Source organism: Natator depressus, chromosome 11, assembly GCF_965152275.1.
Source record: "Natator depressus isolate rNatDep1 chromosome 11, rNatDep2.hap1, whole genome shotgun sequence".
NCBI lineage: Eukaryota > Metazoa > Chordata > Testudines > Cheloniidae > Natator > Natator depressus.
The window spans coordinates 36,324,601-36,345,285 of record NC_134244.1 but is presented as its reverse complement, the minus strand read 5'-3'; the positions used below and the strand labels follow the sequence as shown (position 1 = coordinate 36,345,285).

Sequence of the window (20,685 nt, the reverse complement as noted above, 5' to 3'; positions counted from 1 at the left end):
CTGAAAATATGGCTAGAGGATTTCGAAGAGGTCTCTGACACTGTAGTATGGCATGCAGATATTTTACATTTTATATTTTTTACCCATTTGTCCTTAGAACTTGAAGAATCAAGACAGAAATGCCCACCATGCTGGTACAAATTTGCAAACATTTTCTTGATATGGGACTGCAGTCCACATTGGTTAAAAGTAAAACATATTGTCAATTTAGTTGTGATGGACCCATTTGTTGATCTCGCTATTACTATTTGCATTGTTTTAAATACACTATTTATGGCCATGGAACATTATCCAATGACTGAAGAATTCAGTAATGTACTTTCTGTTGGAAACCTGGTAAGTCTTCTAGTTTGTCTTGTGACATGTTGTTGTTTTTTGCTTATTTGTTTGGTTTTGAAGGAGATATATCTGTATTATAGCTTTAAGCAGGAATTTCTTCTTTTTTTTTTAACTGATTTAGTTGTCCTTTAGGTCTATATTTCACTAAATTTTTGGAGCTCCCACCTTCAATCCTTTCTCAAGACATATAGATTAACAGTATAAAGTAATATTTTTTGTTTAATACATCACTTGGCATATCTATTGAATCATCTCAGGTTTAAGCTATTCAAACCTCCTTGACATGTTTGAATTTCATCTTCATATCAATATATACAAATATGGTTTTCTGTAGTTTCTTCAGGCACATCTATTGAAAGATAGTATTTCCAGAAATTGTTAAAACACTCAGAAACAACAATTTTCAGTATGGAAATGTAGTTTCCTAAAATGCATCTCTGTAGGTTTTCTCATTGTAAATGGCCATCAGATCGGTTAGTAACCTGGCAGTGCTATGGTTAGTATATAGAAAAGAAATAAAGATAAATTAAGAAGTTTGTCAGTTGGTTCCCTCAGCTCTAAAGCATTTAAATTAACAGGTTGGATCATGTAAATGTATTTAAACACTTGAACGTACAGTTCTACTTTTATTTCAAGAATAGATTTCATGTAATGTGTCTCTTTATCATTTTTATTTCTGCAATGTGAAGGAAATATAAATTTAGAACATGTAAATAACTGCAATACTAGATGATGCAGAATTAGCAGGCAGGCAAAAAACCTGATTCTCTATACTTCAAATAATATACTTTGCGTTAAGAACAGGACATTTTATATGACAATCACATGATAAACCATAAAATGTGGTGTTCTAGAATTGTATATTTTGTTTCCCATCCAAGGAAATGTCTTCTAACCTTGGTTGGTGAAAGTATTCTACATTATATAATTTGATATATATATCTTTGCAAAGTGTAAGTGTGAAAGGGGGACAATGTTTATGAATTTGCCAAGGTGCCAGTTAGATTTCAGCTTTAAAATCTAACAAACTGGGTTCATCAATATAGAATGGAATTTAATAGGATATCTCCTTTTCCTTGCATCCAGGGAGTGTAAGCTTAATTTTTTTTTTAATGCTGGGTTCTTTTCAAGTCAACTTTTAACTTGAACAATATTTTTCAAATCAGGACACTTGCTTATTTTTAACTAACCCGTAATTTATTAATTACTTAAAACCACATTAATATACAATCACTAGTTCATCACTCAAGTGTAGATGACAAATGTTTTAGGTGTGTACTGCACACGTAATACAGTCTTTTAAGCAATTATCACCGTCTAGAGTTGAGGTTCAGCAGTTATATCAAAGAACAATGTAAATTATCATGATTTCTTATTAAACTGAGTTATGATCATCAGTTCTTTAGTACCCAACATATTTATCACACTTCCAACAATGCCCTTGTCTCTAAGACACTTAAAAGCTTTAGGCACTGACTTTTATTTTTCCCTGGGGGTGCTTCACCCCCGTTCTGCCTGAGGCCCTGCCCTCACTCCACTCTTCCTGTCCTCACTTCACTCCTTCCCCTGAGGCCCCGCCCTTGCTCTGCCTTGGCTGATCTTAGGGTCCTTAGACAAAGTGTCTCACATGATGTGAACCATTTTTTATTGTATTTTCTTCCTAGGTGGGTCCTTTTTTGGAATAAACAGAGATGGATAGTTTTTCTAATTGTTGAGGGCCAGAAGGACTCAGTAGTTAATCATTCAAGACATATCTATTCTATATATATCCCTTACAAAAGCTTAACTGGAAATGAAGTTAGTGTGCCTAAACTACCTATAATATTAAATGCTGCCATAATCCTGTTTACGATCTAATATGCATTGAAATCAAGGAGAAGACTCCTGGGCAGATCCCCACCTGATGTAAATTGTTGATCTTGCTAGATCTTGTGAAATTGGGCCATATAAGAGCATATCTTTATAGTGTTATTAATATCCCAACAATAGTGTTCTAGGGAGGGTAGCATGTAATTTCTTGGAAAGAATTCTATTGCATAATGTGCAAATAAAATTGGGAACATTGCTTGTGCTGGAAAAAAGAGCTTGGCGTTCTAATAGTTAGGGTGACCATATTTTCCCAAAGGGAAAGCGGGACACTGCACGGGGCCGGGTGAGGTCTCACTCTACCTCCCCGCATGCAGAGCTGTTCCAAGACCCCCTGCCACCCACTCGTGCATGGCTGGTCTGAGCCACTCTCCCGAGCCCTCCCTCCCGTGCAGGGTTGACGTTGCCACTCCTCCCTCCCGCACGTTCCTCCGTGTCCCACTAGGGGTAGCACCTCACTTTTTTGGCAAAACTGTTTGCTGTTGCCAACTGGTCATCAGTTGGCAAGAGAAAATGGGACAAATTCCCAGTTTTGCCAAAAAAATTGAGACGGCCAGGACAGGGTTTAAAAAAGGTACTGTCTCCTACAAAATAGGATGTATGGTCACCCTAAATAGTTTTAAAATTGTATTATACACCAGAAGCTTAAGTAATTTGTTTCCTGAAAAATTAAATCAAATGAAAAGAAGATTCAGTACTTGTTCTGTGATGGAGTTTCTATCGGAAGCTGTGCATAAGATGTCCCTATGATCATTCTTTTAAAAGCAACAAATTTTAAACACTAATAATAAAGTACTAAATAAAATAATTTGACCTTCCTTTGATTATTTTAGGGATTTGAATTTAAGGATTTTTGTGAATAGCCATTCTAAATTATGGTCATTGAAGATATGTAGCTGGAATGTAAAATCTGCACAAATACTGGAAATATTAAATTTTCCAACTGAATAATAAATTGCCTTTTGAATGTAGGTCTTCACTGGGATCTTCACAGCAGAAATGTTTCTGAAGATAATTGCCAAGGATCCTTATTATTATTTCCAAGAAGGCTGGAATATTTTTGATGGTTTTATTGTAACACTTAGTTTGGTTGAACTTGGTCTTGCAGATGTTGAAGGACTATCAGTTCTCCGATCATTCAGATTGGTAAATATATTAATAAAACGTTATTGCAAGTTACAATTACAGGCTTTGTTGCAGTAATATTTTAATTCAACTTTTGTGTCTTAACAAGATACCTTAAGGTCATTATGACCCTGATCCAGAAATGTGATCCACTTATATGTACCCCTGTGCCATGCAGTGTCGTCCTATTGTCTTTACTGGGGACTCTGCAGGAATCCATATTAATACATTCCAATGTAGGAGTGGGGCCTATTTCCAAATTTTTATTGCGAATACTTACTTCAGGTATTCCACAGTGAAGAAACAAATGGACTCACTGAATATCTATCTTGTGCTCTTATTGATATTATCAGAATGGATCTCTTCTTTATGTACACACAGGTAGGTAGGTAACCTTGAAGTTCTGTGGCATCTGAGGTAACACTGAACCCGAGATTCTAAGTTGCATGAGGTGTCTCTGGGCTTTTACATCCTTGATCCAAGACTATGCTCTTGGGGTACCAAGTTGTAAAAGTCTGCAGTATTTTCATCATTGGCAGCAATACTTTTTTCACAAACTAATTTGTAAAACACTTTTTTGTATCTCCGTTAAAATCAGTACTAACAATACCTTTTTATTCTTTTTTTTTTCAGTTACGAGTTTTCAAATTGGCAAAATCTTGGCCAACACTGAATATGCTGATAAAGATTATTGGTAACTCAGTTGGGGCTCTGGGAAATTTGACCTTGGTGCTGGCCATCATTGTCTTCATTTTTGCTGTGGTTGGTATGCAGTTGTTTGGTAAAAACTACAAGGAATGTGTCTGCAAAATTGCAAGTGACTGTGTACTTCCACGCTGGCACATGCAAGACTTCTTCCACTCTTTCTTGATAGTATTCCGAGTGTTGTGTGGAGAATGGATAGAGACTATGTGGGACTGCATGGAGGTTGCAGGCCAAGCTATGTGCCTTACTGTCTTCATGATGGTCATGGTGATTGGAAATCTAGTGGTATGTAATCAAAATGTTTCAAAGATTTATTCTGAAAAAAAAAAACAATTCAATCTTGCAATCCAATGAGAATCCTGGTCCCATCTCAAAAAACACTTAAGCATGTGACTTCAGTTGAACTACTCATATGCTTAAAATTAATATTAAGTGCTTTGCTGGATTGGAAACAGAATACTACACACCTTGCAGGATCAAACTCATGATATATAATTATAGAGTGAGCTCTTAGTCACTCTCAATTTTTGTTTTTGCTATTTGCAAATACAGTGTGCTTCAAATAATGTTCAGCCTGTACATTTTTTATAAACTTTTTCCAACGTATTATCTGTCCGGTCACGTAAAACACATGGTATAGTTTCTGCTCTCTGATTGGAGAAGTGAAACTTTTTAAACAGGATGATGAAGAATAACAAACTTCCTGTCTGAATTTTTGACTAAAATTTTTTGTGCCAATATTTTTGTAAACTTTTGGGATTCAAAAGCATTTTCACAAATACTTGCCAGTTGTCTGTTTTGTGATTGGTGAATAATATGGTCCTATGAATCATAGCAAACCATATTTAGTTCTTTCATTTGTCATAATATTTGTGAATCTCTTTTTTACTATATAATTTTCCCTTCAAATCATCATGCATTAGAAAAAGGTGGTTTATAATTCAAGTGTTTTAGTGCAAGCTTATTAAAGATATAACACTCCATTCATTCTAAAAACACAGTTCTTGGGTTGTTTGGGTTGGTTTGGTTTGTTTGTTTATCTGAAACGTTGGTCCTTTAGACACGTACTTCACATAGCTTTAGAAAATATTCTAGCATGAAATTATTTCCACTGAGATAAATGTAGGAATTCCTTTTCTATCCTGTTCCAGGTTCTGAACCTATTTTTGGCCTTGCTACTGAGCTCATTTAGTGCAGACAACCTTGCTGCCACTGATGATGATAATGAAATGAATAATCTCCAGATTGCTGTAGCAAGAATTGAGAAGGGAATAGATTATGTTAAAAGAAAAGTACGTGAATTCATCCAAAAATCCTTCATTAAAAAACAAAAAGCTTTAAATGAAATCAAACCACTTGAAGAACTAAACAAAAAAGACAGCTGCATTTCTAATCATCTAACAGTGGAAATAAACAAAGACCTTGATTATCTTAAAGATGGCAATGGAACTAGTGGCATAGGCACAGGCAGCAGCGTGGAAAAATATATCATTGATGAAAGTGATTACATGTCGTTCATAAACAACCCAAGCCTCACTGTGACAGTACCGATTGCTGTTGGAGAATCAGATTTTGAAAATTTAAATACAGAAGAGTTTAGCAGTGAGTCGGATCTGGAAGAAAGCAAAGAGGTATTTAAATACTGCTTATATAATTATTTTTAATATTGTGATTTTGTTTTTTCTTTCAGCATGAACTAGTCTAGTTGAGCACGGTATAAAAACCTATATAGAATAGACTATATGGACAAGTGAGTATAATATAGGTGGGAATACTTAACTCATGGTTACTGACAGGAGACGTAAGGCTCAATTCATCTGTATGCCAGGTCTGAGCTTGGCTCAGAGAATGGCGGGTGGGAACAAGGGTGACTGGGGTAGTTTTATACATCTTTTGGTCCTTCTCTATTCTGAAATGTTTGAGGGCCACTTCAGCTCGCCAAACAGGCTAGAGAAGCCTAAAAGCTATATGTAGTTATAAGAAGTCCATTGCAACAACGGGCAACAGATAAAGCATAGCAGTGCTCCCGGAACACATCCAACAACAAAGCTCCTGTCAGGAGTAGTGTATAAACTAGCTGTCTGCCACTCAGGGAAGGCCCTACGTTATGGGAGCTTCCTAGGAGCCACAGTGCAGGGATGAACTGGGCCCAAAGAATAGATACATCTTTCATGGAAAAAGTTCTCTTTTTAGCTTTCTGAATGATCATCCTTTTTCAGACCAAGAGTCCAGTAAAATTATGTTTAAGTTCAGGTTATCTGATGTACTACAAAACCATTTAGTTGTTAAAGCTGAAAAATAAAGCCAGTGGAAGAACACAAGATACCATAAATGTTTTTTACAAAGTAATGAATTAAATACTAGAATTGCAGTATAGTCAAACAGAACAGTCTGCACTTGCTCAGCCATTTTGACCCAAATGCCATCATTTTTAATAAACAAACTACAATAAGTAAACAAATGGGAACACACATAGGGTTGAATTCTAGCCATACTGATGTCAATGGGAGTTTTGTCACTCATTTCAGTGGATCATGATTTCATCCATAATCTTACAGCAGCGGGTGTCCATAGCCAATCATCTGAACCATAGATCACAAATTGCTGACGTAAAGAACATGAAGATATTCCTTAAATTATCTGAGACAGTCCAGCCTACCAAGACTTGAATGCTACGTTTGTACCATAGTCCTTGAAACTCTACCCCATAAAGCAGTTTAGAGCAGTCCCTGGGACTACCCTGACCATCTCTACTGGTGACGATATTGTCACCATTTCCCAGTTAATACCTGAGGTATTAATAACCAGCTCCCATTTTGCTGTTAAAGATGGAACAGTTTAAATAGTGGTCAAATTTAAGTAAAACTATTCCTCCCAGCATCACACACACACCTCTGCATAATGTACCTAGATGCAATTAGGTGGTCTTATAGATGCAATATAAGAGGTCACAGGAGGAGCAGTTCCTTCCTGAACCCCACAGATGTTTGATATATGGCTAAAGCATGAGATCTAATGACCTTTCATTAGTTTATCTTCTTAGCTAACTTGAAAGCAAGCAGGCTGTCATAAGTGAAAATGAACAACCCTGGAAAGGCTGTGGAATGACATGCAAAGTACTTTTATCTGTGAAACTGATAAATCCTGGATTTATCCAACAGTATAACACAAAAAGAAGAGTTGTGAAAACTATATAAAGTACAATAAATAATGCAAAGTTCAACAAGCAACTGGAATCTGTCTTTTATAGTTCTATATATAATTCTTTCTGATAGTAATACCATGAATGAGGCAGAATATCAGGAGTCTGTTGGCTCCTTGCTTCCCGCTTCCTCGCCTCAGCTAAGAACTACATACACTCTGACACCAGAGGGCTTTTAAGCTAAGGTCCCAATCCTGTAAACAGTTATGTATGTGCTTACTTTTATTACCCTAATTAACTCAGCTGATTTCAGTGGGATTATTCTCCGTAATAAAATTAAGCGAGTGCACAAGAGTTTACAGGAGCAGGGCATAAGCCCTGTTTCTGCAAACATGGTAGTAAACACCAGGCTTGGTAGTAAGTGTTTGCAGGGATCTATCCCAGGAAAAGGAAAATAAACTACATTTTAAGATGTCACCTGTGGAGGATTCTCACTCCTGCATCTTGTGACTCCAAGTGAAAATCATTCAGGAAACTCCCAACTTAAAGATTTTGGCCCTCTGGGGCACTGTAGGCCAGTTTGAAGGTTTTCGCTAATGGAACACTGATGTCCCAGCACACAGGTTTTTCTGGTGTGTTCGTGCCTCAGACACATTCTTCACAACCAATGCCCTTCTGGTTGCTTTGCACTGTAAGATGAGCAGAGGTGCCTTCAGGAATTCAGTGCCTTAGTGTCTAAACAACTCAGGGCATTTCCAGGTATTTCAGCAGCATCTCCTTTAAAGCATGGCTGCACATTCCAGGATCCTATGGTCCATTTTTTGGCAAGGCTCTCAGAGCAGTTCATGTTTGATACGTCACAGTTCAACCTGATTGCATTAACTTTCCTCTTATACAAGATGAAGGGAAGCTACCTCCCAGGATGCGATGCTGAGGGATGTGTATGATGCAGGAATAATATTGAATTGTGGTGCTAAATTTTCCCTTCTTGAGAACTGACATAGGGAGGCAACAGGGCACAGAACTTTGCCTCATCATGTGTAAAGGGGCTTCCCTCCTCGCCAGCATGACTGATACTTTTGCCTCCACTTTCTTTCCTCTCTCAGGTATGTGAGCTCTTGGGTGGATCCAGAGTTTTCTGGATATCAAGTGGTTTTTTTTCTGTGCCACCCTGCAATTAAAGTTACCTTTATCTCCATACTCCTGTAGCTAAAAGTGGTGGTCTATGCCTTATCAATGGCTTCTGGCTTTTTAGAGTCTGTCTCAAATATTGGAAATCCCCTAGAGCTATGCAGGGGATAGATGACATTAATGTCATGTCCCTTCTTGGTTTTGCAAATCTCTGTTTCTTTGTCTTAGGCAGAAGAATTGAAACTGTGCTTAGCTTCAGCCAATAGGTTCAATAGACAGAGGCAGATGTAGTTTCAGCCTCCTTCCTGCCAGGGGCACATGTGCAACTGCTGAGCAGACAGGAGGCAGCAGCTGTGACTCCTGCTGCCTCCAGCCCTGGATCCTTTCCCTTCCCCCTACCAACCCTGAGGGTCTGCACAGCAGGAGGGGCGTTGGACCAGGAAGGAGGAAGACCATTTTTTCACTTCCCCTGTGTGGGAAGCAGACAGCTATGAGAGGGAGTCGCACACAAGAGGGAAGACCAGTTTTGGTGGAGACAGGCGCAAGATAAATGATTGTGTGGAGGGAGGACATCTATGTGGGGGACGGGTGCCACTTAGAGAAAAGCATGGGAGTGGCAGCCATGGGAAGGACAGGTACAGGAAGGGGAGTTGGGGCTGGCTATGAAGAGGGAAAGCTAGAGGAGAACAACTAAGGAAAGTGGGACCTAGGTGAGGAGGAGAAGACAGGAGGAGCCTGAGGGAAGGTGGAGATATTGGGGATTGAGGAGGAACTTTGGAGGGGATAAAAAGGTAAGATTTGAGAGAGAGACAGACAATGGGAAACTGTGAGATAGAATCTTTGGAATGGAAAATGAGGTGGGATCTTTGTTCACCCACCCAAATAACTAACCTTTTTCCCTGATGTCCACCCAGAGACAGAAGAGGAAGATTGGTACATGACAGGAAGGGAACTCTTTGGGGGGTGAGAGTAGACACGAGAATTAGGCTGCCAAGATGGGGGAAGAAAGCAAGGAGAAACCTGGAAATGGATTACTTTTCCTATAAAGAAGGCCTATCCTGCTACCCACTAGAATTAAGTTAAGGACTGTTCATTTATCTTTTCCCCCCACCTTTGGCTAAAGCAAGCTGTCCTTTGCATGCTTTATAGTTTAACTTAACAGAATTCTATTTATATATATTTTTTTTTATAATTTCAGTCAATAATATCAATGTTTATTTTTAAGCATTTTTTCAATTTTTATTAATTTAAATGTTCATAGTTGCAGGAAATTATGGAGACCTCAAACAATAACAATTATTTAATAACAGCAGATTTGAGATTCAAAGGGTTAACTTGTGTTTTAATAGTTTATAAATCTTTGCATATTTTGAAAAGTTATGTTGATAAAGTAAAGATCCTCAGATCAACAAATCAGACCTGTGTTTACCATTCATTTGCTAGTCCATTTGTAACAAGCCTAATTCAAAAGTTTAAATCGCTGGGTTTTGATTCTAATAAGTTCTCAAGCAGCATTTTGTAAAAGAGAAGGAGGACTCAGGGAATTATAGACCAGTCAGTCTAACTTCAATACCTGGAAAGATACCGGAGCAAATTTTTAAACAATCAATTTGTAAGCACCTGTGGAACAATAGGGTTATAAGGAATATCAGCTTTTTTGAAAAATTGCTTCAAGCCCTTATAATTTCAGAGAGAATACTGAAAAGCTTGATTTTCAAAGAGTAGCTGCTTACTACTTGTGAAAATCAGGTCCTTCACAGTGTCCCAAAATGGGCATCCAAATATTAAAATTTCAGCTGAAGTGACTTCTAAAGTCAGTCAGTGGCAAAACTCCTCAGAACTTCTTGACTTTCAAGCCGCGCTTGATCCTCAAGTTTACAAACATAAGCAAGCTTTGGGTTCAATGTTAAATGAAACATAAAACCAGTTGGTTACAAACCTCTTGCATAGCGCTATTATTCAAATACTTCTTATATGCCTGCACTGCATACAGTATGGCAGTACAGCAACATACACAGAGCAGTGTGTATGTGTACTATTAATTTCCTTAAGTAAGTCTTAATGATGCTTATTGGAAATAATTTCCCTAAAAAGTTTACTAAGGTCTACCACAACTCAGCTACCCCCAAGTATTCCTTTATTAGTTACAGGCCACTTGATATTGATTACATCCAAAATACAAGCATATACATACTTATACTCTCTATTCTAGACCTAATGCAGTTATAAGCATTGGCCAAATACTCACAACAAAATCAGGTTTGGGAGATACCTTCACATTATGGTGTGACTCCAGAATAGTAAGGAACAGCGCTGACAAAGAAACTCCAAAAACCTTGCCCTTTATACGCTATAATAAACAAGTGCTGTCATGACAGGTTATCAGACCTTAGCTAAAGCTGGATGAGACAGTTTAGGGCTAAACCCAGTTCTCTGTCCCAGTTAAAACAAGCAGTCCCAATTACTGGACTAAGCTTTTCTTTATCATAAATTAAACAAACCTATCTAACCAATTATTTGCTGTGCCTGGGCCCATTAAACCATGTATTCTTTATTTGTATTACTTCAACCCAAACCTTAAAGAAAATAATGCTGGTATTTCAAGGGACACTAGAAATTTAATACAAACAACCCTTTTTCTCATGATCCCCTTCATTTTGCTAACAACCAAACTCAATTTAAAACCATAGTTCACTCAGGCCCAAGGATATGGGCCTATATTTCTAGAATGTTTTCCAGAAACAATAATAATAATTAATCACATGCCTGACTTTTTTTAACTTTGTATTAAAATGACACATACAGTACCGAAGTGGCAGCTAAAATAGGCACAAATGTATCACTTACTTACCTAAATCGAGCACTAAAACATTTAAAAATGTAAAAGACTAGATGCGTACTATTAATTTTTGCTATGTCTATGAGTATTAATATTTACCATAAATACGTTGATTAAATCTTTGTGGGGTTTTTTTATTTAACAGAAGCTAAATTTGTCCAGCTCGTCTGAAGGTAGCACGGTTGATATTGGACATCCTGAAGAAGAGCAACATGCAGCTGAACCCGAAGAAGCTGCTGAGCCAGAGGCCTGTTTTACAGAAGGTGAGTGAAGCGAAATATAATCTGTACTGTTAAAAATATAAAGTAAAATGAAATATTTACTTACACTGTCAAATAATATTTATGGCTTGAAATATTTGCTATTTTGTCAAACATTAACACTAAATCATGAATTTTAGAAATGGTATATTCAGTACATAATATACACTGAAGATAATTATAATCTGTATACTGCTGATGTGGATTTATAACGATTTTCAGATAACAAAGAATTGGGAAAAATCATATAAGCAAATGGCCATTAGTCTCAAAAATAGAAGAAATGTTTGTTTTTTCTGAGGGTTCTGAATTAGCACCAACTAGAGTAGTATTTAAAAATTGGAAACTGTCCTAATTAGGTGTTAATAACACTTAGCACTTATTCAGCACTTTTCATAGCTAGCTCTCTGAGACAATTAGAAAGGTGAATAAGGTTTTGTCTACACTAGCATTTTTGTCGGTAAAACTTTTGTCAGTCAGGGTAGTGGAAAAAAACACCCCGACTGACAAGTTTCACCAACAAAAGTGCTGGTGCAGACAGCGCTGTGTCTTCTGCCAGCATAGCTACCACCACTCGTTAAGGATGGTTTAATTATACTGGCGGGAGAACTCTACCACTTACACAGGAGACCTTACAGCGGCGCATCGGCAGAGGTACAGCTGTGCTGCTGTAAGGTCTGTAGTGTAGACATAACCTTAGTATCACAGTAACTGCTACTCAGTCACTGGTAAATAAAAACTCCACAAAACTCCATCTTGGTTTAAATGCTGGCTGAGCCTTTATTTAAACAAATTGTCAAAAGGAGAAGAAACTCTCTTCACCTGCTACCTGGCAGAAAAAAACAGTCCAGTGTGGTACCCCGTTCCACTCATTGGCCTTTCATGCCCAACTCCACCGGACACTTTATGGGCCTTGAAATAAATAGTGTTATGGTCTGAGTCAAACTTTGTTCAAACTGATGTGTGAAACACCGTCTTCATTTAAGATAATTGTAAGAGACAGTTACGGGGACACACCTAAAACAAGGCCTAGAAGCTGCCCAGAAGCTAGCATCATGTGGGTGGAGGATTCTGCTGAGTATTGTGATGGGGGGTGCGGAGGAAGCAGGGAGATGTGAGAGAACACACACAACCTGAGAACAGACAAGAAAAGAGAGAGAAAGAGGCAAAAAGCAAGAAAGCCAAGCAATAGTCTGTAAGACTAGTGAGAGAGTGCTTTTTGGATCTCTTGGCTTACAAGCTATAAACTAAGAAACTTCTCCTTTTGTTATTGTTTCCTTCAGCATTTGGAGAAAAAAGACTTTGTATGTTCCTTGTAAATAGACATGATTGCATCAGAATACCTGACACTGTTTCTACTTCCAACTGGAACACCCCACAATAGGATATAGACCCTTAAATACAAATTCACCATTAAACCCTTTTCTTGAGAGAAAACTGTGTCCCAGGCAAGAGGTGCCATCAATTTATGCATAGTGATAAGCTCCTCTCTTCTACCTGACTTCACCAGGATTCCTTTACTTCTTGGCACTCTGCTCCAATTTAGAGTAAGCTTCTAGGCAAAAATGCATCATAACTGCAAAGAACTCTTGCCAAAGGTGGAAAATCAGTGGCTAGCTCATATCTCAGGGGCTACAAAAGTTGCATCACTGATGGGACACGTTACCCTAAGTTGTTATGGGGACTGAGTAGAGGACAACCATTCTTTCACCAACTCACCACAGACTGGCCCATCATGGAGGGGAACTCTGATACTTCCTGAGGAATCCTACTTTTTGTGTGCCCCCAAAGTTGCTAAAAGGTTTTGGATCACCAGACGAGTTAAGATTAATGGAATCCATTTAATGCTTTCTGGTTCAGCCCATTGTGTGATTACTGGGTAAAAATTAACACGCACATAAGGGGATGCAACTCCATTGCAGTCAGTTGAGTTGTACCTATCCGTGTCATCAGTGCATTTGGCCCATTTTAGTTTTAAAAGCTGACAACTGTAAAATTTCCAGGCCAGAAAGATTAATGAATAAAATTAATGGAGAAAATCGGCGGAAGTTGCATGTACTCAACAGGACTAAGAATAAGGCCTTAGCTGTCTAAAGTTGGGTACTCATAATATAGAAGTCACTTTTGAAAATCTAAGACTAAATTACTTACGAGATCATATAGCAAATCAGTGGCAGTGTTTAGACTAGAACCCACAGTTTTTGACTTTCACTCCTGTGGTTTAACCACTAAAAATATTCATTCCCACCTTTAAATAAAACTGTCTACGCTAATCTTCATCAAAACTGGTAAAATTAATTATGAAAGTCTTGTAGACAGTACAGTTACATTTTATAGATACACTTAATCTTAGATACATAACCTAAGGCATTTTATATTTTGATTATTACATTTGATCTTATGAGCTCTTCTGTAATAAAAGCTAATGCTTACAAAGGTTTTTTAGTTGCTGTTCATTGTATCTTTGACTAGAAGTAGCTAGTCATGCAAAATGCCTGCAAAGCAATCCATTTTCTTTTTTTCTGCTTGAAGTATTATGTAGCATTCCTCTCAGACAAAGTGGTGTACAAGAGAAAAAAACAAGAAAGATGTTATCACAGTAGGTTGCAGGAGATTAACTGCACTGTAAAAGGAGGGTTTTTTTTTTACAACTGATGAATATGTTCCCTGTGAAACATACTTTTCTAAGAACATAAATAGAACTACAAGGATTGTGAACACATTTTAAACACTTCATTCAACTTTTAAAATGTGTGAGTGAGTTTAATGCTTGTGAAAATGAGGGACTAACAGGATCTACTTAAGCCAGCACAAATAGTTGATATGCAAGATTTAGTGACATAGCTCTTTCTGTGTACTTCATTCCTAACTTGTAATTCCCTGCTTATCCCAGTCAATGGCCTCTCTTTGGGAGAGAGGTAGCAATACTGCCAAATTGAAAGGCAACTTAGTGACATATACAAATAGGGTGAAACTGCCAAATATAATTAATTCATTGAATAAATCACTGTGCAGATATTGCTGGAAGTTTGTAAGTTTTTATTTTTCTAGCAACTTGCTGATTTTATGGTTATTTGGTCAAATTAGGGACCCAACCTTTTACCTTTATGCACACTGTAATAGTACCTTATTGGAATCGGTAACATTGATTTCAGTGAAACTTCTCATGTAGTAAGGTTTCTCTTAGCATGATTAAGGTGGCAGAATCTGGCCCTAACTTGGTCATCTTTAATCATATTGCACATTGGTATATGGAATTCATGATGCATTTCTGAATTCTGTTTTTGAATTTTAGTCAAGAATTTTTTTAAAGTTATGGCAAAGAGGAGATAAACCTCCATTCTCCCTACACTCCAGTTAAGGGATTAGGATTTTTTGATTTGGATCATTTGCAATCAACACCACAAGTATACAGTTATTATCTGATTAAAGAACAAGAACTTTCCATGGATTTTTTTAAAAAGAAAAAAGGAAATTCAGTTCCTGAATTCAGTATTGAAATGTGGTGGATTTGAACAGGATTTTACCATTAATAGACTGTTTTCAAATATTTGCTTACAAACTGCAGAAACCATAGTCTTGATTTGGAGACCAGAGGATGAAAGTTGTTATGGTCCTGATGTAGGAAAGCTGTCATTTCCTTCTTTACAGAATCTCTAAAATCTTTTTTTTTTTCCTTTTAATTGGCACCACTAAAATTCTTGTCTATTCCCTGCTAATTTCTTATCTCAAGTACTGCAAACTTTTCTTTGGCCTCTCTGTATCCTAGATTGTGCTCAAAATACATTCTGTTGCACCTCTCTGACTATCCTCTTCCACTCCTTTCACTGGCTTTCTCTGTGCTTTTTTATCCAGTTCAGACTTGTCATCTTCAAGGCACTGAACAAATCTGTCCCTGCCTACATCTTTGCTTTCATTTCCTTCTAATCCTCCTCCCACTATGTAAAGGTCTCTTAAGGCAACATACGAAAGTACCATTTTTATCTTTCTTCCTCTTTCATCACTATAACTTCTTCCATGCCATTTCATATACCTGGAACTTCCTCCCTTCTTCTTGTAAGCTGCTCATCATCCCTCTCTTCTTTCAGTCCTTCCTTAAAATGAACTTCCTCCAGTACCTTATCAGCATTAACTCACCAGACCACGTTGTGAGCTCTTCAGGGCATGGATCATGTCTTACATTTGTCCCTGATCCTCACTAGAACATCTAAGTGCTACTGGAATGTAAATAGTGTATTACAATAACTTATGTCCACACATAAGTGCATTAAAAATATAAACCTGCTTGAAGTTTGACTGTATATTTGTAATAACTGTATTTAATTTGGCTTCTAAATTCCTTGTGGGAGGGATCATGTCTTCATTTGTTTGTATAGTACTGAGCACACAGTCAGCTCTCAGTAAACTAGACATACAGTAACTCCTCACTTAAAGTCGTCCCGGTTAACTTTGTTTCATTGTTACGTTGCTGATCAATTAGAGAACATGCTCGTTTAAAGTTGCACAATGCTCCCTTATAACATTGTTCAGCAGCCGCCTGCTTTGTCCACTGCTTGCAGAAAGAGCAGCCCATTGGAGCTAGCTAGTGGGGGCTTGGAACCAGGATGCACCGGTAGTGCAAATCCCCCCCCCGCCCTCCCATCGGCTCCCCGCTCCCTGGGCAGCTGCCTAGCAGGCTATCAATTGCTGGGCAGTTCAGCTGTCCCTCCCCCCTCTGCTCTGTGCTGCTCCTGCCCTCTGCCTTGGAGCTGTTCCCGGGAGCCTCCTGCTTGCTGTGCAAGAGGAAAAGAGGGGTGCTAATGTAGGGTGTCCCCCTGCCCCCCACCCGCTCCTTTACCCCATCAGGCCATCTCCACAGAGCAGGGTGGGGACACGACAGGCCCTCAGGACAGAGGGAGTTTGGTGGCAGCAGCTGCTGTCTCAACTTGCTGATCTATGTAAAAAGGAAGTGTACTTAGAGTGGGGTCAGTGTACTTAAAGGGGCAATGCACGTCTCTATCACACACATGGTGTGTGTCTCTGTCATGCTGTCTCCCCTCTCTCCATTCCTGCTGCCTTGTAGAGTGTGAGACTACATTAACAACAACGTGTTAACCCTGGAGGACTCAGCCGAGTGCTAGTTCATCATTTAGCAGTAAGACATTCCCTGGGAAATATCCCACCCTCTTCCACACTCTGACTTCACCACCTCAACCAAGCTTCACAATCATCATTGCTGTGTATAGTATTAAATTGTTTGTTTAAAACTTTGTGTGTGTGTGTATGTGTGTCTCATATATATATATATATATATATATATATATATATATATATATATATATATATATATATATATAATGTCTTTTCTCTGGCAAAAAATTTTTCCCTGGAACCTAACCCCCCACTCCCCGATTTACATTAATTCTTATGGGGAAATTGGATTTGCTTAACATCATTTCGCTTAAAGTAGCATTTTTCAGGAACATAACTACAGCATTAAGCAAGGAGTTACTGCACTTTCCCATTCTTTCATTTGATTTTAAATACCAGTTGTCTTATTAACCATGTTTAATTTTACTTCTTGAAAAATGGGCTTTGAAAGTGTATTTATCAGAGTTTAGATTTTCTTATAGCCATAAAGTACATGGAAATATAATGGCTGTACCACTAGTCAAATAATCAGACATTATCTCCTTAAGCATCACTTCTCTATTTTGCCTTCTCAAAATGTATGTTGTTTTACAGGCTGTGTACGAAGGTTCAAGTGCTGTCAAGTCAGCTTAGAAGAGGGGAGAGGAAAACAATGGTGGAATCTTAGGAAAACCTGCTTCAAGATAGTTGAACACAACTGGTTTGAGACTTTCATTGTCTTTATGATTCTCCTTAGTAGTGGTGCTCTGGTGAGTGAAACATGAAATAAGTGCAATGTTCCTGTGGGAAAATAGTTTAAAATGTGGTTTAGCAAAAACAGTTTTTAGCATAGGTTTCAGAGTAGCAGCCATGTTAGTCTGTGTCCGCAAAAAGAAAAGGAGGACTTGTGGCACCTTAGAGACTAACCAATTTATTTGAGCATAAGCTTTCATGAGCTACAGCTTACTTCATCAGATAAAAAAACAAATGTGTTATCTTTAAACAGTGACGGCTAAATGATGGTCACACTAGTGTTAACACTTTGAATGTGAAAAGGGGGCAAAAGGAGTCTGCTTTCCACAGCATAGCCACATAGGTACAGTCATCATTCAGTGGTTGGACTAGGGAGTTCAAGAAGGTATTACTGAGGCAGGTGGGCTGGGGACCATCGAGTTGCAAACATAGTGCAATATATGGAGAAAGAAAAACATAATTAATGTATGATTTATTTGGGCTTGCTTTCACCCCCAGTTTGTGCTAAATATCTTTAAAGATCTAGCCCATAGTCTTTTTGTGTCTTAGTTTCCCCGTCTGAAAAATGGGGATAATAGATAAGAGCACTTCCCTACCTCAAGGGGTATTGTGAAGATAAATTCATTAATGACTGTGAGGCAATCAGACACTATAGTAATCAGGGCCATATAAAGACCATAGATAAATAAATCAACAGATAAGAATGAAACCTAATAGGCTGCATTCTATATGATTTACCTATGGACAAATACATTTCCACAGTTAACTCAGTACACAACCCTGATTTTTATCTGAGAAAGAAAAGTAGAAGAAAGCTAAGGCCCCCCGACTTTGTATTTAGGGAGAGAATATTTGTTTTTTTATTTTCTTTATCTTTGCAACCTAAACTACACACTGTAACATTACTGAACCCTAAACACATTTGAATATTTTTGTTTTTAGGCTTTTGAAGACATATATATAGAGCAGCGCAAGACTATCAAGACCATGCTGGAATATGCTGACAAGGTCTTCACGTACATCTTCATTCTGGAAATGCTGCTCAAGTGGGTGGCATATGGCTATCAAACATACTTCACTAATGCTTGGTGTTGGCTGGACTTCCTAATTGTTGATGTATGTGATATATTTTCTAAGTATTTGTTCATATTTCTTTTACTTTCTCCTTTTTACAGAACTCATTAACAAAATATTTATACTCTTGATATTAGCCATGCCAAAATTTTTATTTAAAGAAATTTTGCCAAGATTTGACCAGAATCCTGAGTTCTTCAAAGCTGTCCAGATATATTCCACTCTCGGTGCATGTGTGTTCCATGTGACCAAGATCGGAATCAGCTGGCCGGTAATGTCAGTTGGGACTGTGCATGCACCCTCTGGGCTGGTCTACATTACCGCTTAAGTCAATGTAACTTACATCATTCAGGGATGTGAAAAAGACACCTCCCCCAAGCATTTTAAGTTACATCGACCTAAGCAGTATCCACACCACACTATGTCAGTGGGAGACGCTCTCCCGCTGACATAGTTTCCACCTCTCACGGTGCTGGAGTAATTATGCCAAGTGGACAGTGCTCTCCCGTCGGTATAGCGCATCTTCACCAGACATGCTACAGTGGTGCAGCTGCATTGGTGCAGCTTTGCTGATGTAGTGCGGTAGTGTAGACTTGCCCTAAATGTCCTTGTGCGTCTGACCAATGGCATAAAAGATGGAGCAGCAGCTTCTGCCACTCAGTTACTTTTTACTGAATAGGGTTGCAAAACGAAACTCCTCAGTGTCCGCGAACTCTTGCACCTTTTTCCTAAAATTTTGTATAAATATTTGTATTTGATAAAGTGCGTAGGTTTAATGTGCTAGGATACGTTGCCCATTGGTAATTTGTTCATAGTGAACAATTTTGTTGTATTTTTGACAAGAGAAGAATTTTCTCAGTACCATGACTTAGCCATGTCTGAGCCTAAATTCCCAGGATTTAAGAACAGAATGATGACCTAAATGCCTTTTCTACCTCAGGAAGAGTCATATCCCCAATAAATGCTCTATTTGTAAGTCCTATTCCAAAGGGACTCAAGAGGGAAAAGAGCACCTTAAGGTATTCTTGTTAGACTGCTTCATGCAGGTAGTTTAGACCATTGTGGGTCAGCAGCTGTCTCCCGAACCCCATCTTCTAAGACTGCCATGACTACTGATTGATGTAGGACTGAGTGATCCTCAGAGAAAAAAGGAGCATTGCTTCTCTGGAAAAATAAGGACATGTTCACATGGGAAATCCCAATGAAAATAAGTCACCTCCTCGTTTCCATTTGAGGGGATCTTCATGGCCTGAATCATGTACTGGAGCACTGAGGGAACCCAGTACGTACAACATCCTGGGCACAGACTCAAGGATCAAGACTGATTGGGTTGAGTACTGAGTCCATGGTACCGATTTCTGCCCCAGGTCTGCTCACTTTAGCGTCAATCCCTTTGGCATCAGTTTTTACAGTACTGCTCATCTTGATGCTGGCTAGTTTGGGAGTATTCATTTTGGCACCATCCACCCCAGTGATGCCCACTTCCACACCAAGGTTTATGGCATCATCACTCTCTATACTGAGGATCTTTGCTGTACCAGAAGATCTGCAAATGATGGAGGAGACTGAGGAATTAATTCAGGGAAGTCAATGGCCGGTATTAGACAGAAGTTCTGAATAGATTATCACAGTGGTTCCTTTACAATGTGTGAATCTGTGGGCATGTCTAAACTGTCCTGTTTTCAGTGTCCAGGTGGGGGAGTTACAGTGCAGGACTTCGGTGCACACTGCTATTCACACTCCCTTAGTCCGAATTGAAGGGCAGTGTAGACATGCCCTATGTGTCTCCACTGCTTTCTATTGTGCTGAATATTCCCCCCATGAAACTAACTATGACTGCTATTGTGGTACCAACTGCCTCTGCAGAACCAGCTAACACTGCTGTGATGCATTCAGGTACCCCAGATAGGGTAGCCCCTCTTCTGGATAAGAAATGTTCCTTCTCCTCATGTGATTCCCAACAAAAATCGTGATGGATCCCCAATATATTCCACAAGAGCCCCTTATGAATCAGAAAGAGGATTAAGAGCTTCCTATATAACCCAGTCATATAGGGGTTATCTAAACAGGCATATGTCTTAGCACCCTCCTCCCTAACCCCCCAGGTCCTTATCTATATAATAGTCATGGCCCTATTGGACCCTTTGGGGCTCATACGACATGAGACAACCTTCATCGGTACAGCTTCCTAGGGTGACAACCTCCTCCCTTGCGTCCTCCCAGATACTTGTCTCAGGTGGCAATTCATTATCCTGAATCACTAGAACTGTCTTAAGAGAAGCACTCTTAAATGGAAAAACAAACCATACCAGCTGTTATATCTTCCTCATCCCTGGACAAGG

The 20,685-nt window shown here is 38.6% G+C and overlaps 1 protein-coding gene across 9 annotated transcripts in view; it reads left to right on the top strand.

Moving 5' to 3' along the window:
• The window catches only part of LOC141995937 (sodium channel protein type 1 subunit alpha), a 179,006-nt gene that overhangs the window by 105,348 nt on the left and 52,973 nt on the right, over window positions 1-20,685 (top strand). For all 9 annotated transcript variants that reach the window (XM_074967483.1, XM_074967478.1, XM_074967480.1 and 6 more), the window contains 7 exons: window positions 98-336; window positions 3,178-3,351; window positions 3,964-4,320; window positions 5,187-5,666; window positions 11,293-11,410; window positions 17,132-17,286; window positions 18,212-18,385. In XM_074967483.1, the coding sequence (XP_074823584.1) occupies window positions 98-336; window positions 3,178-3,351; window positions 3,964-4,320; window positions 5,187-5,666; window positions 11,293-11,410; window positions 17,132-17,286; window positions 18,212-18,385 (1,697 nt within the window). The remainder of the gene's footprint in view (window positions 1-97; window positions 337-3,177; window positions 3,352-3,963; window positions 4,321-5,186; window positions 5,667-11,292; window positions 11,411-17,131; window positions 17,287-18,211; window positions 18,386-20,685) is intronic.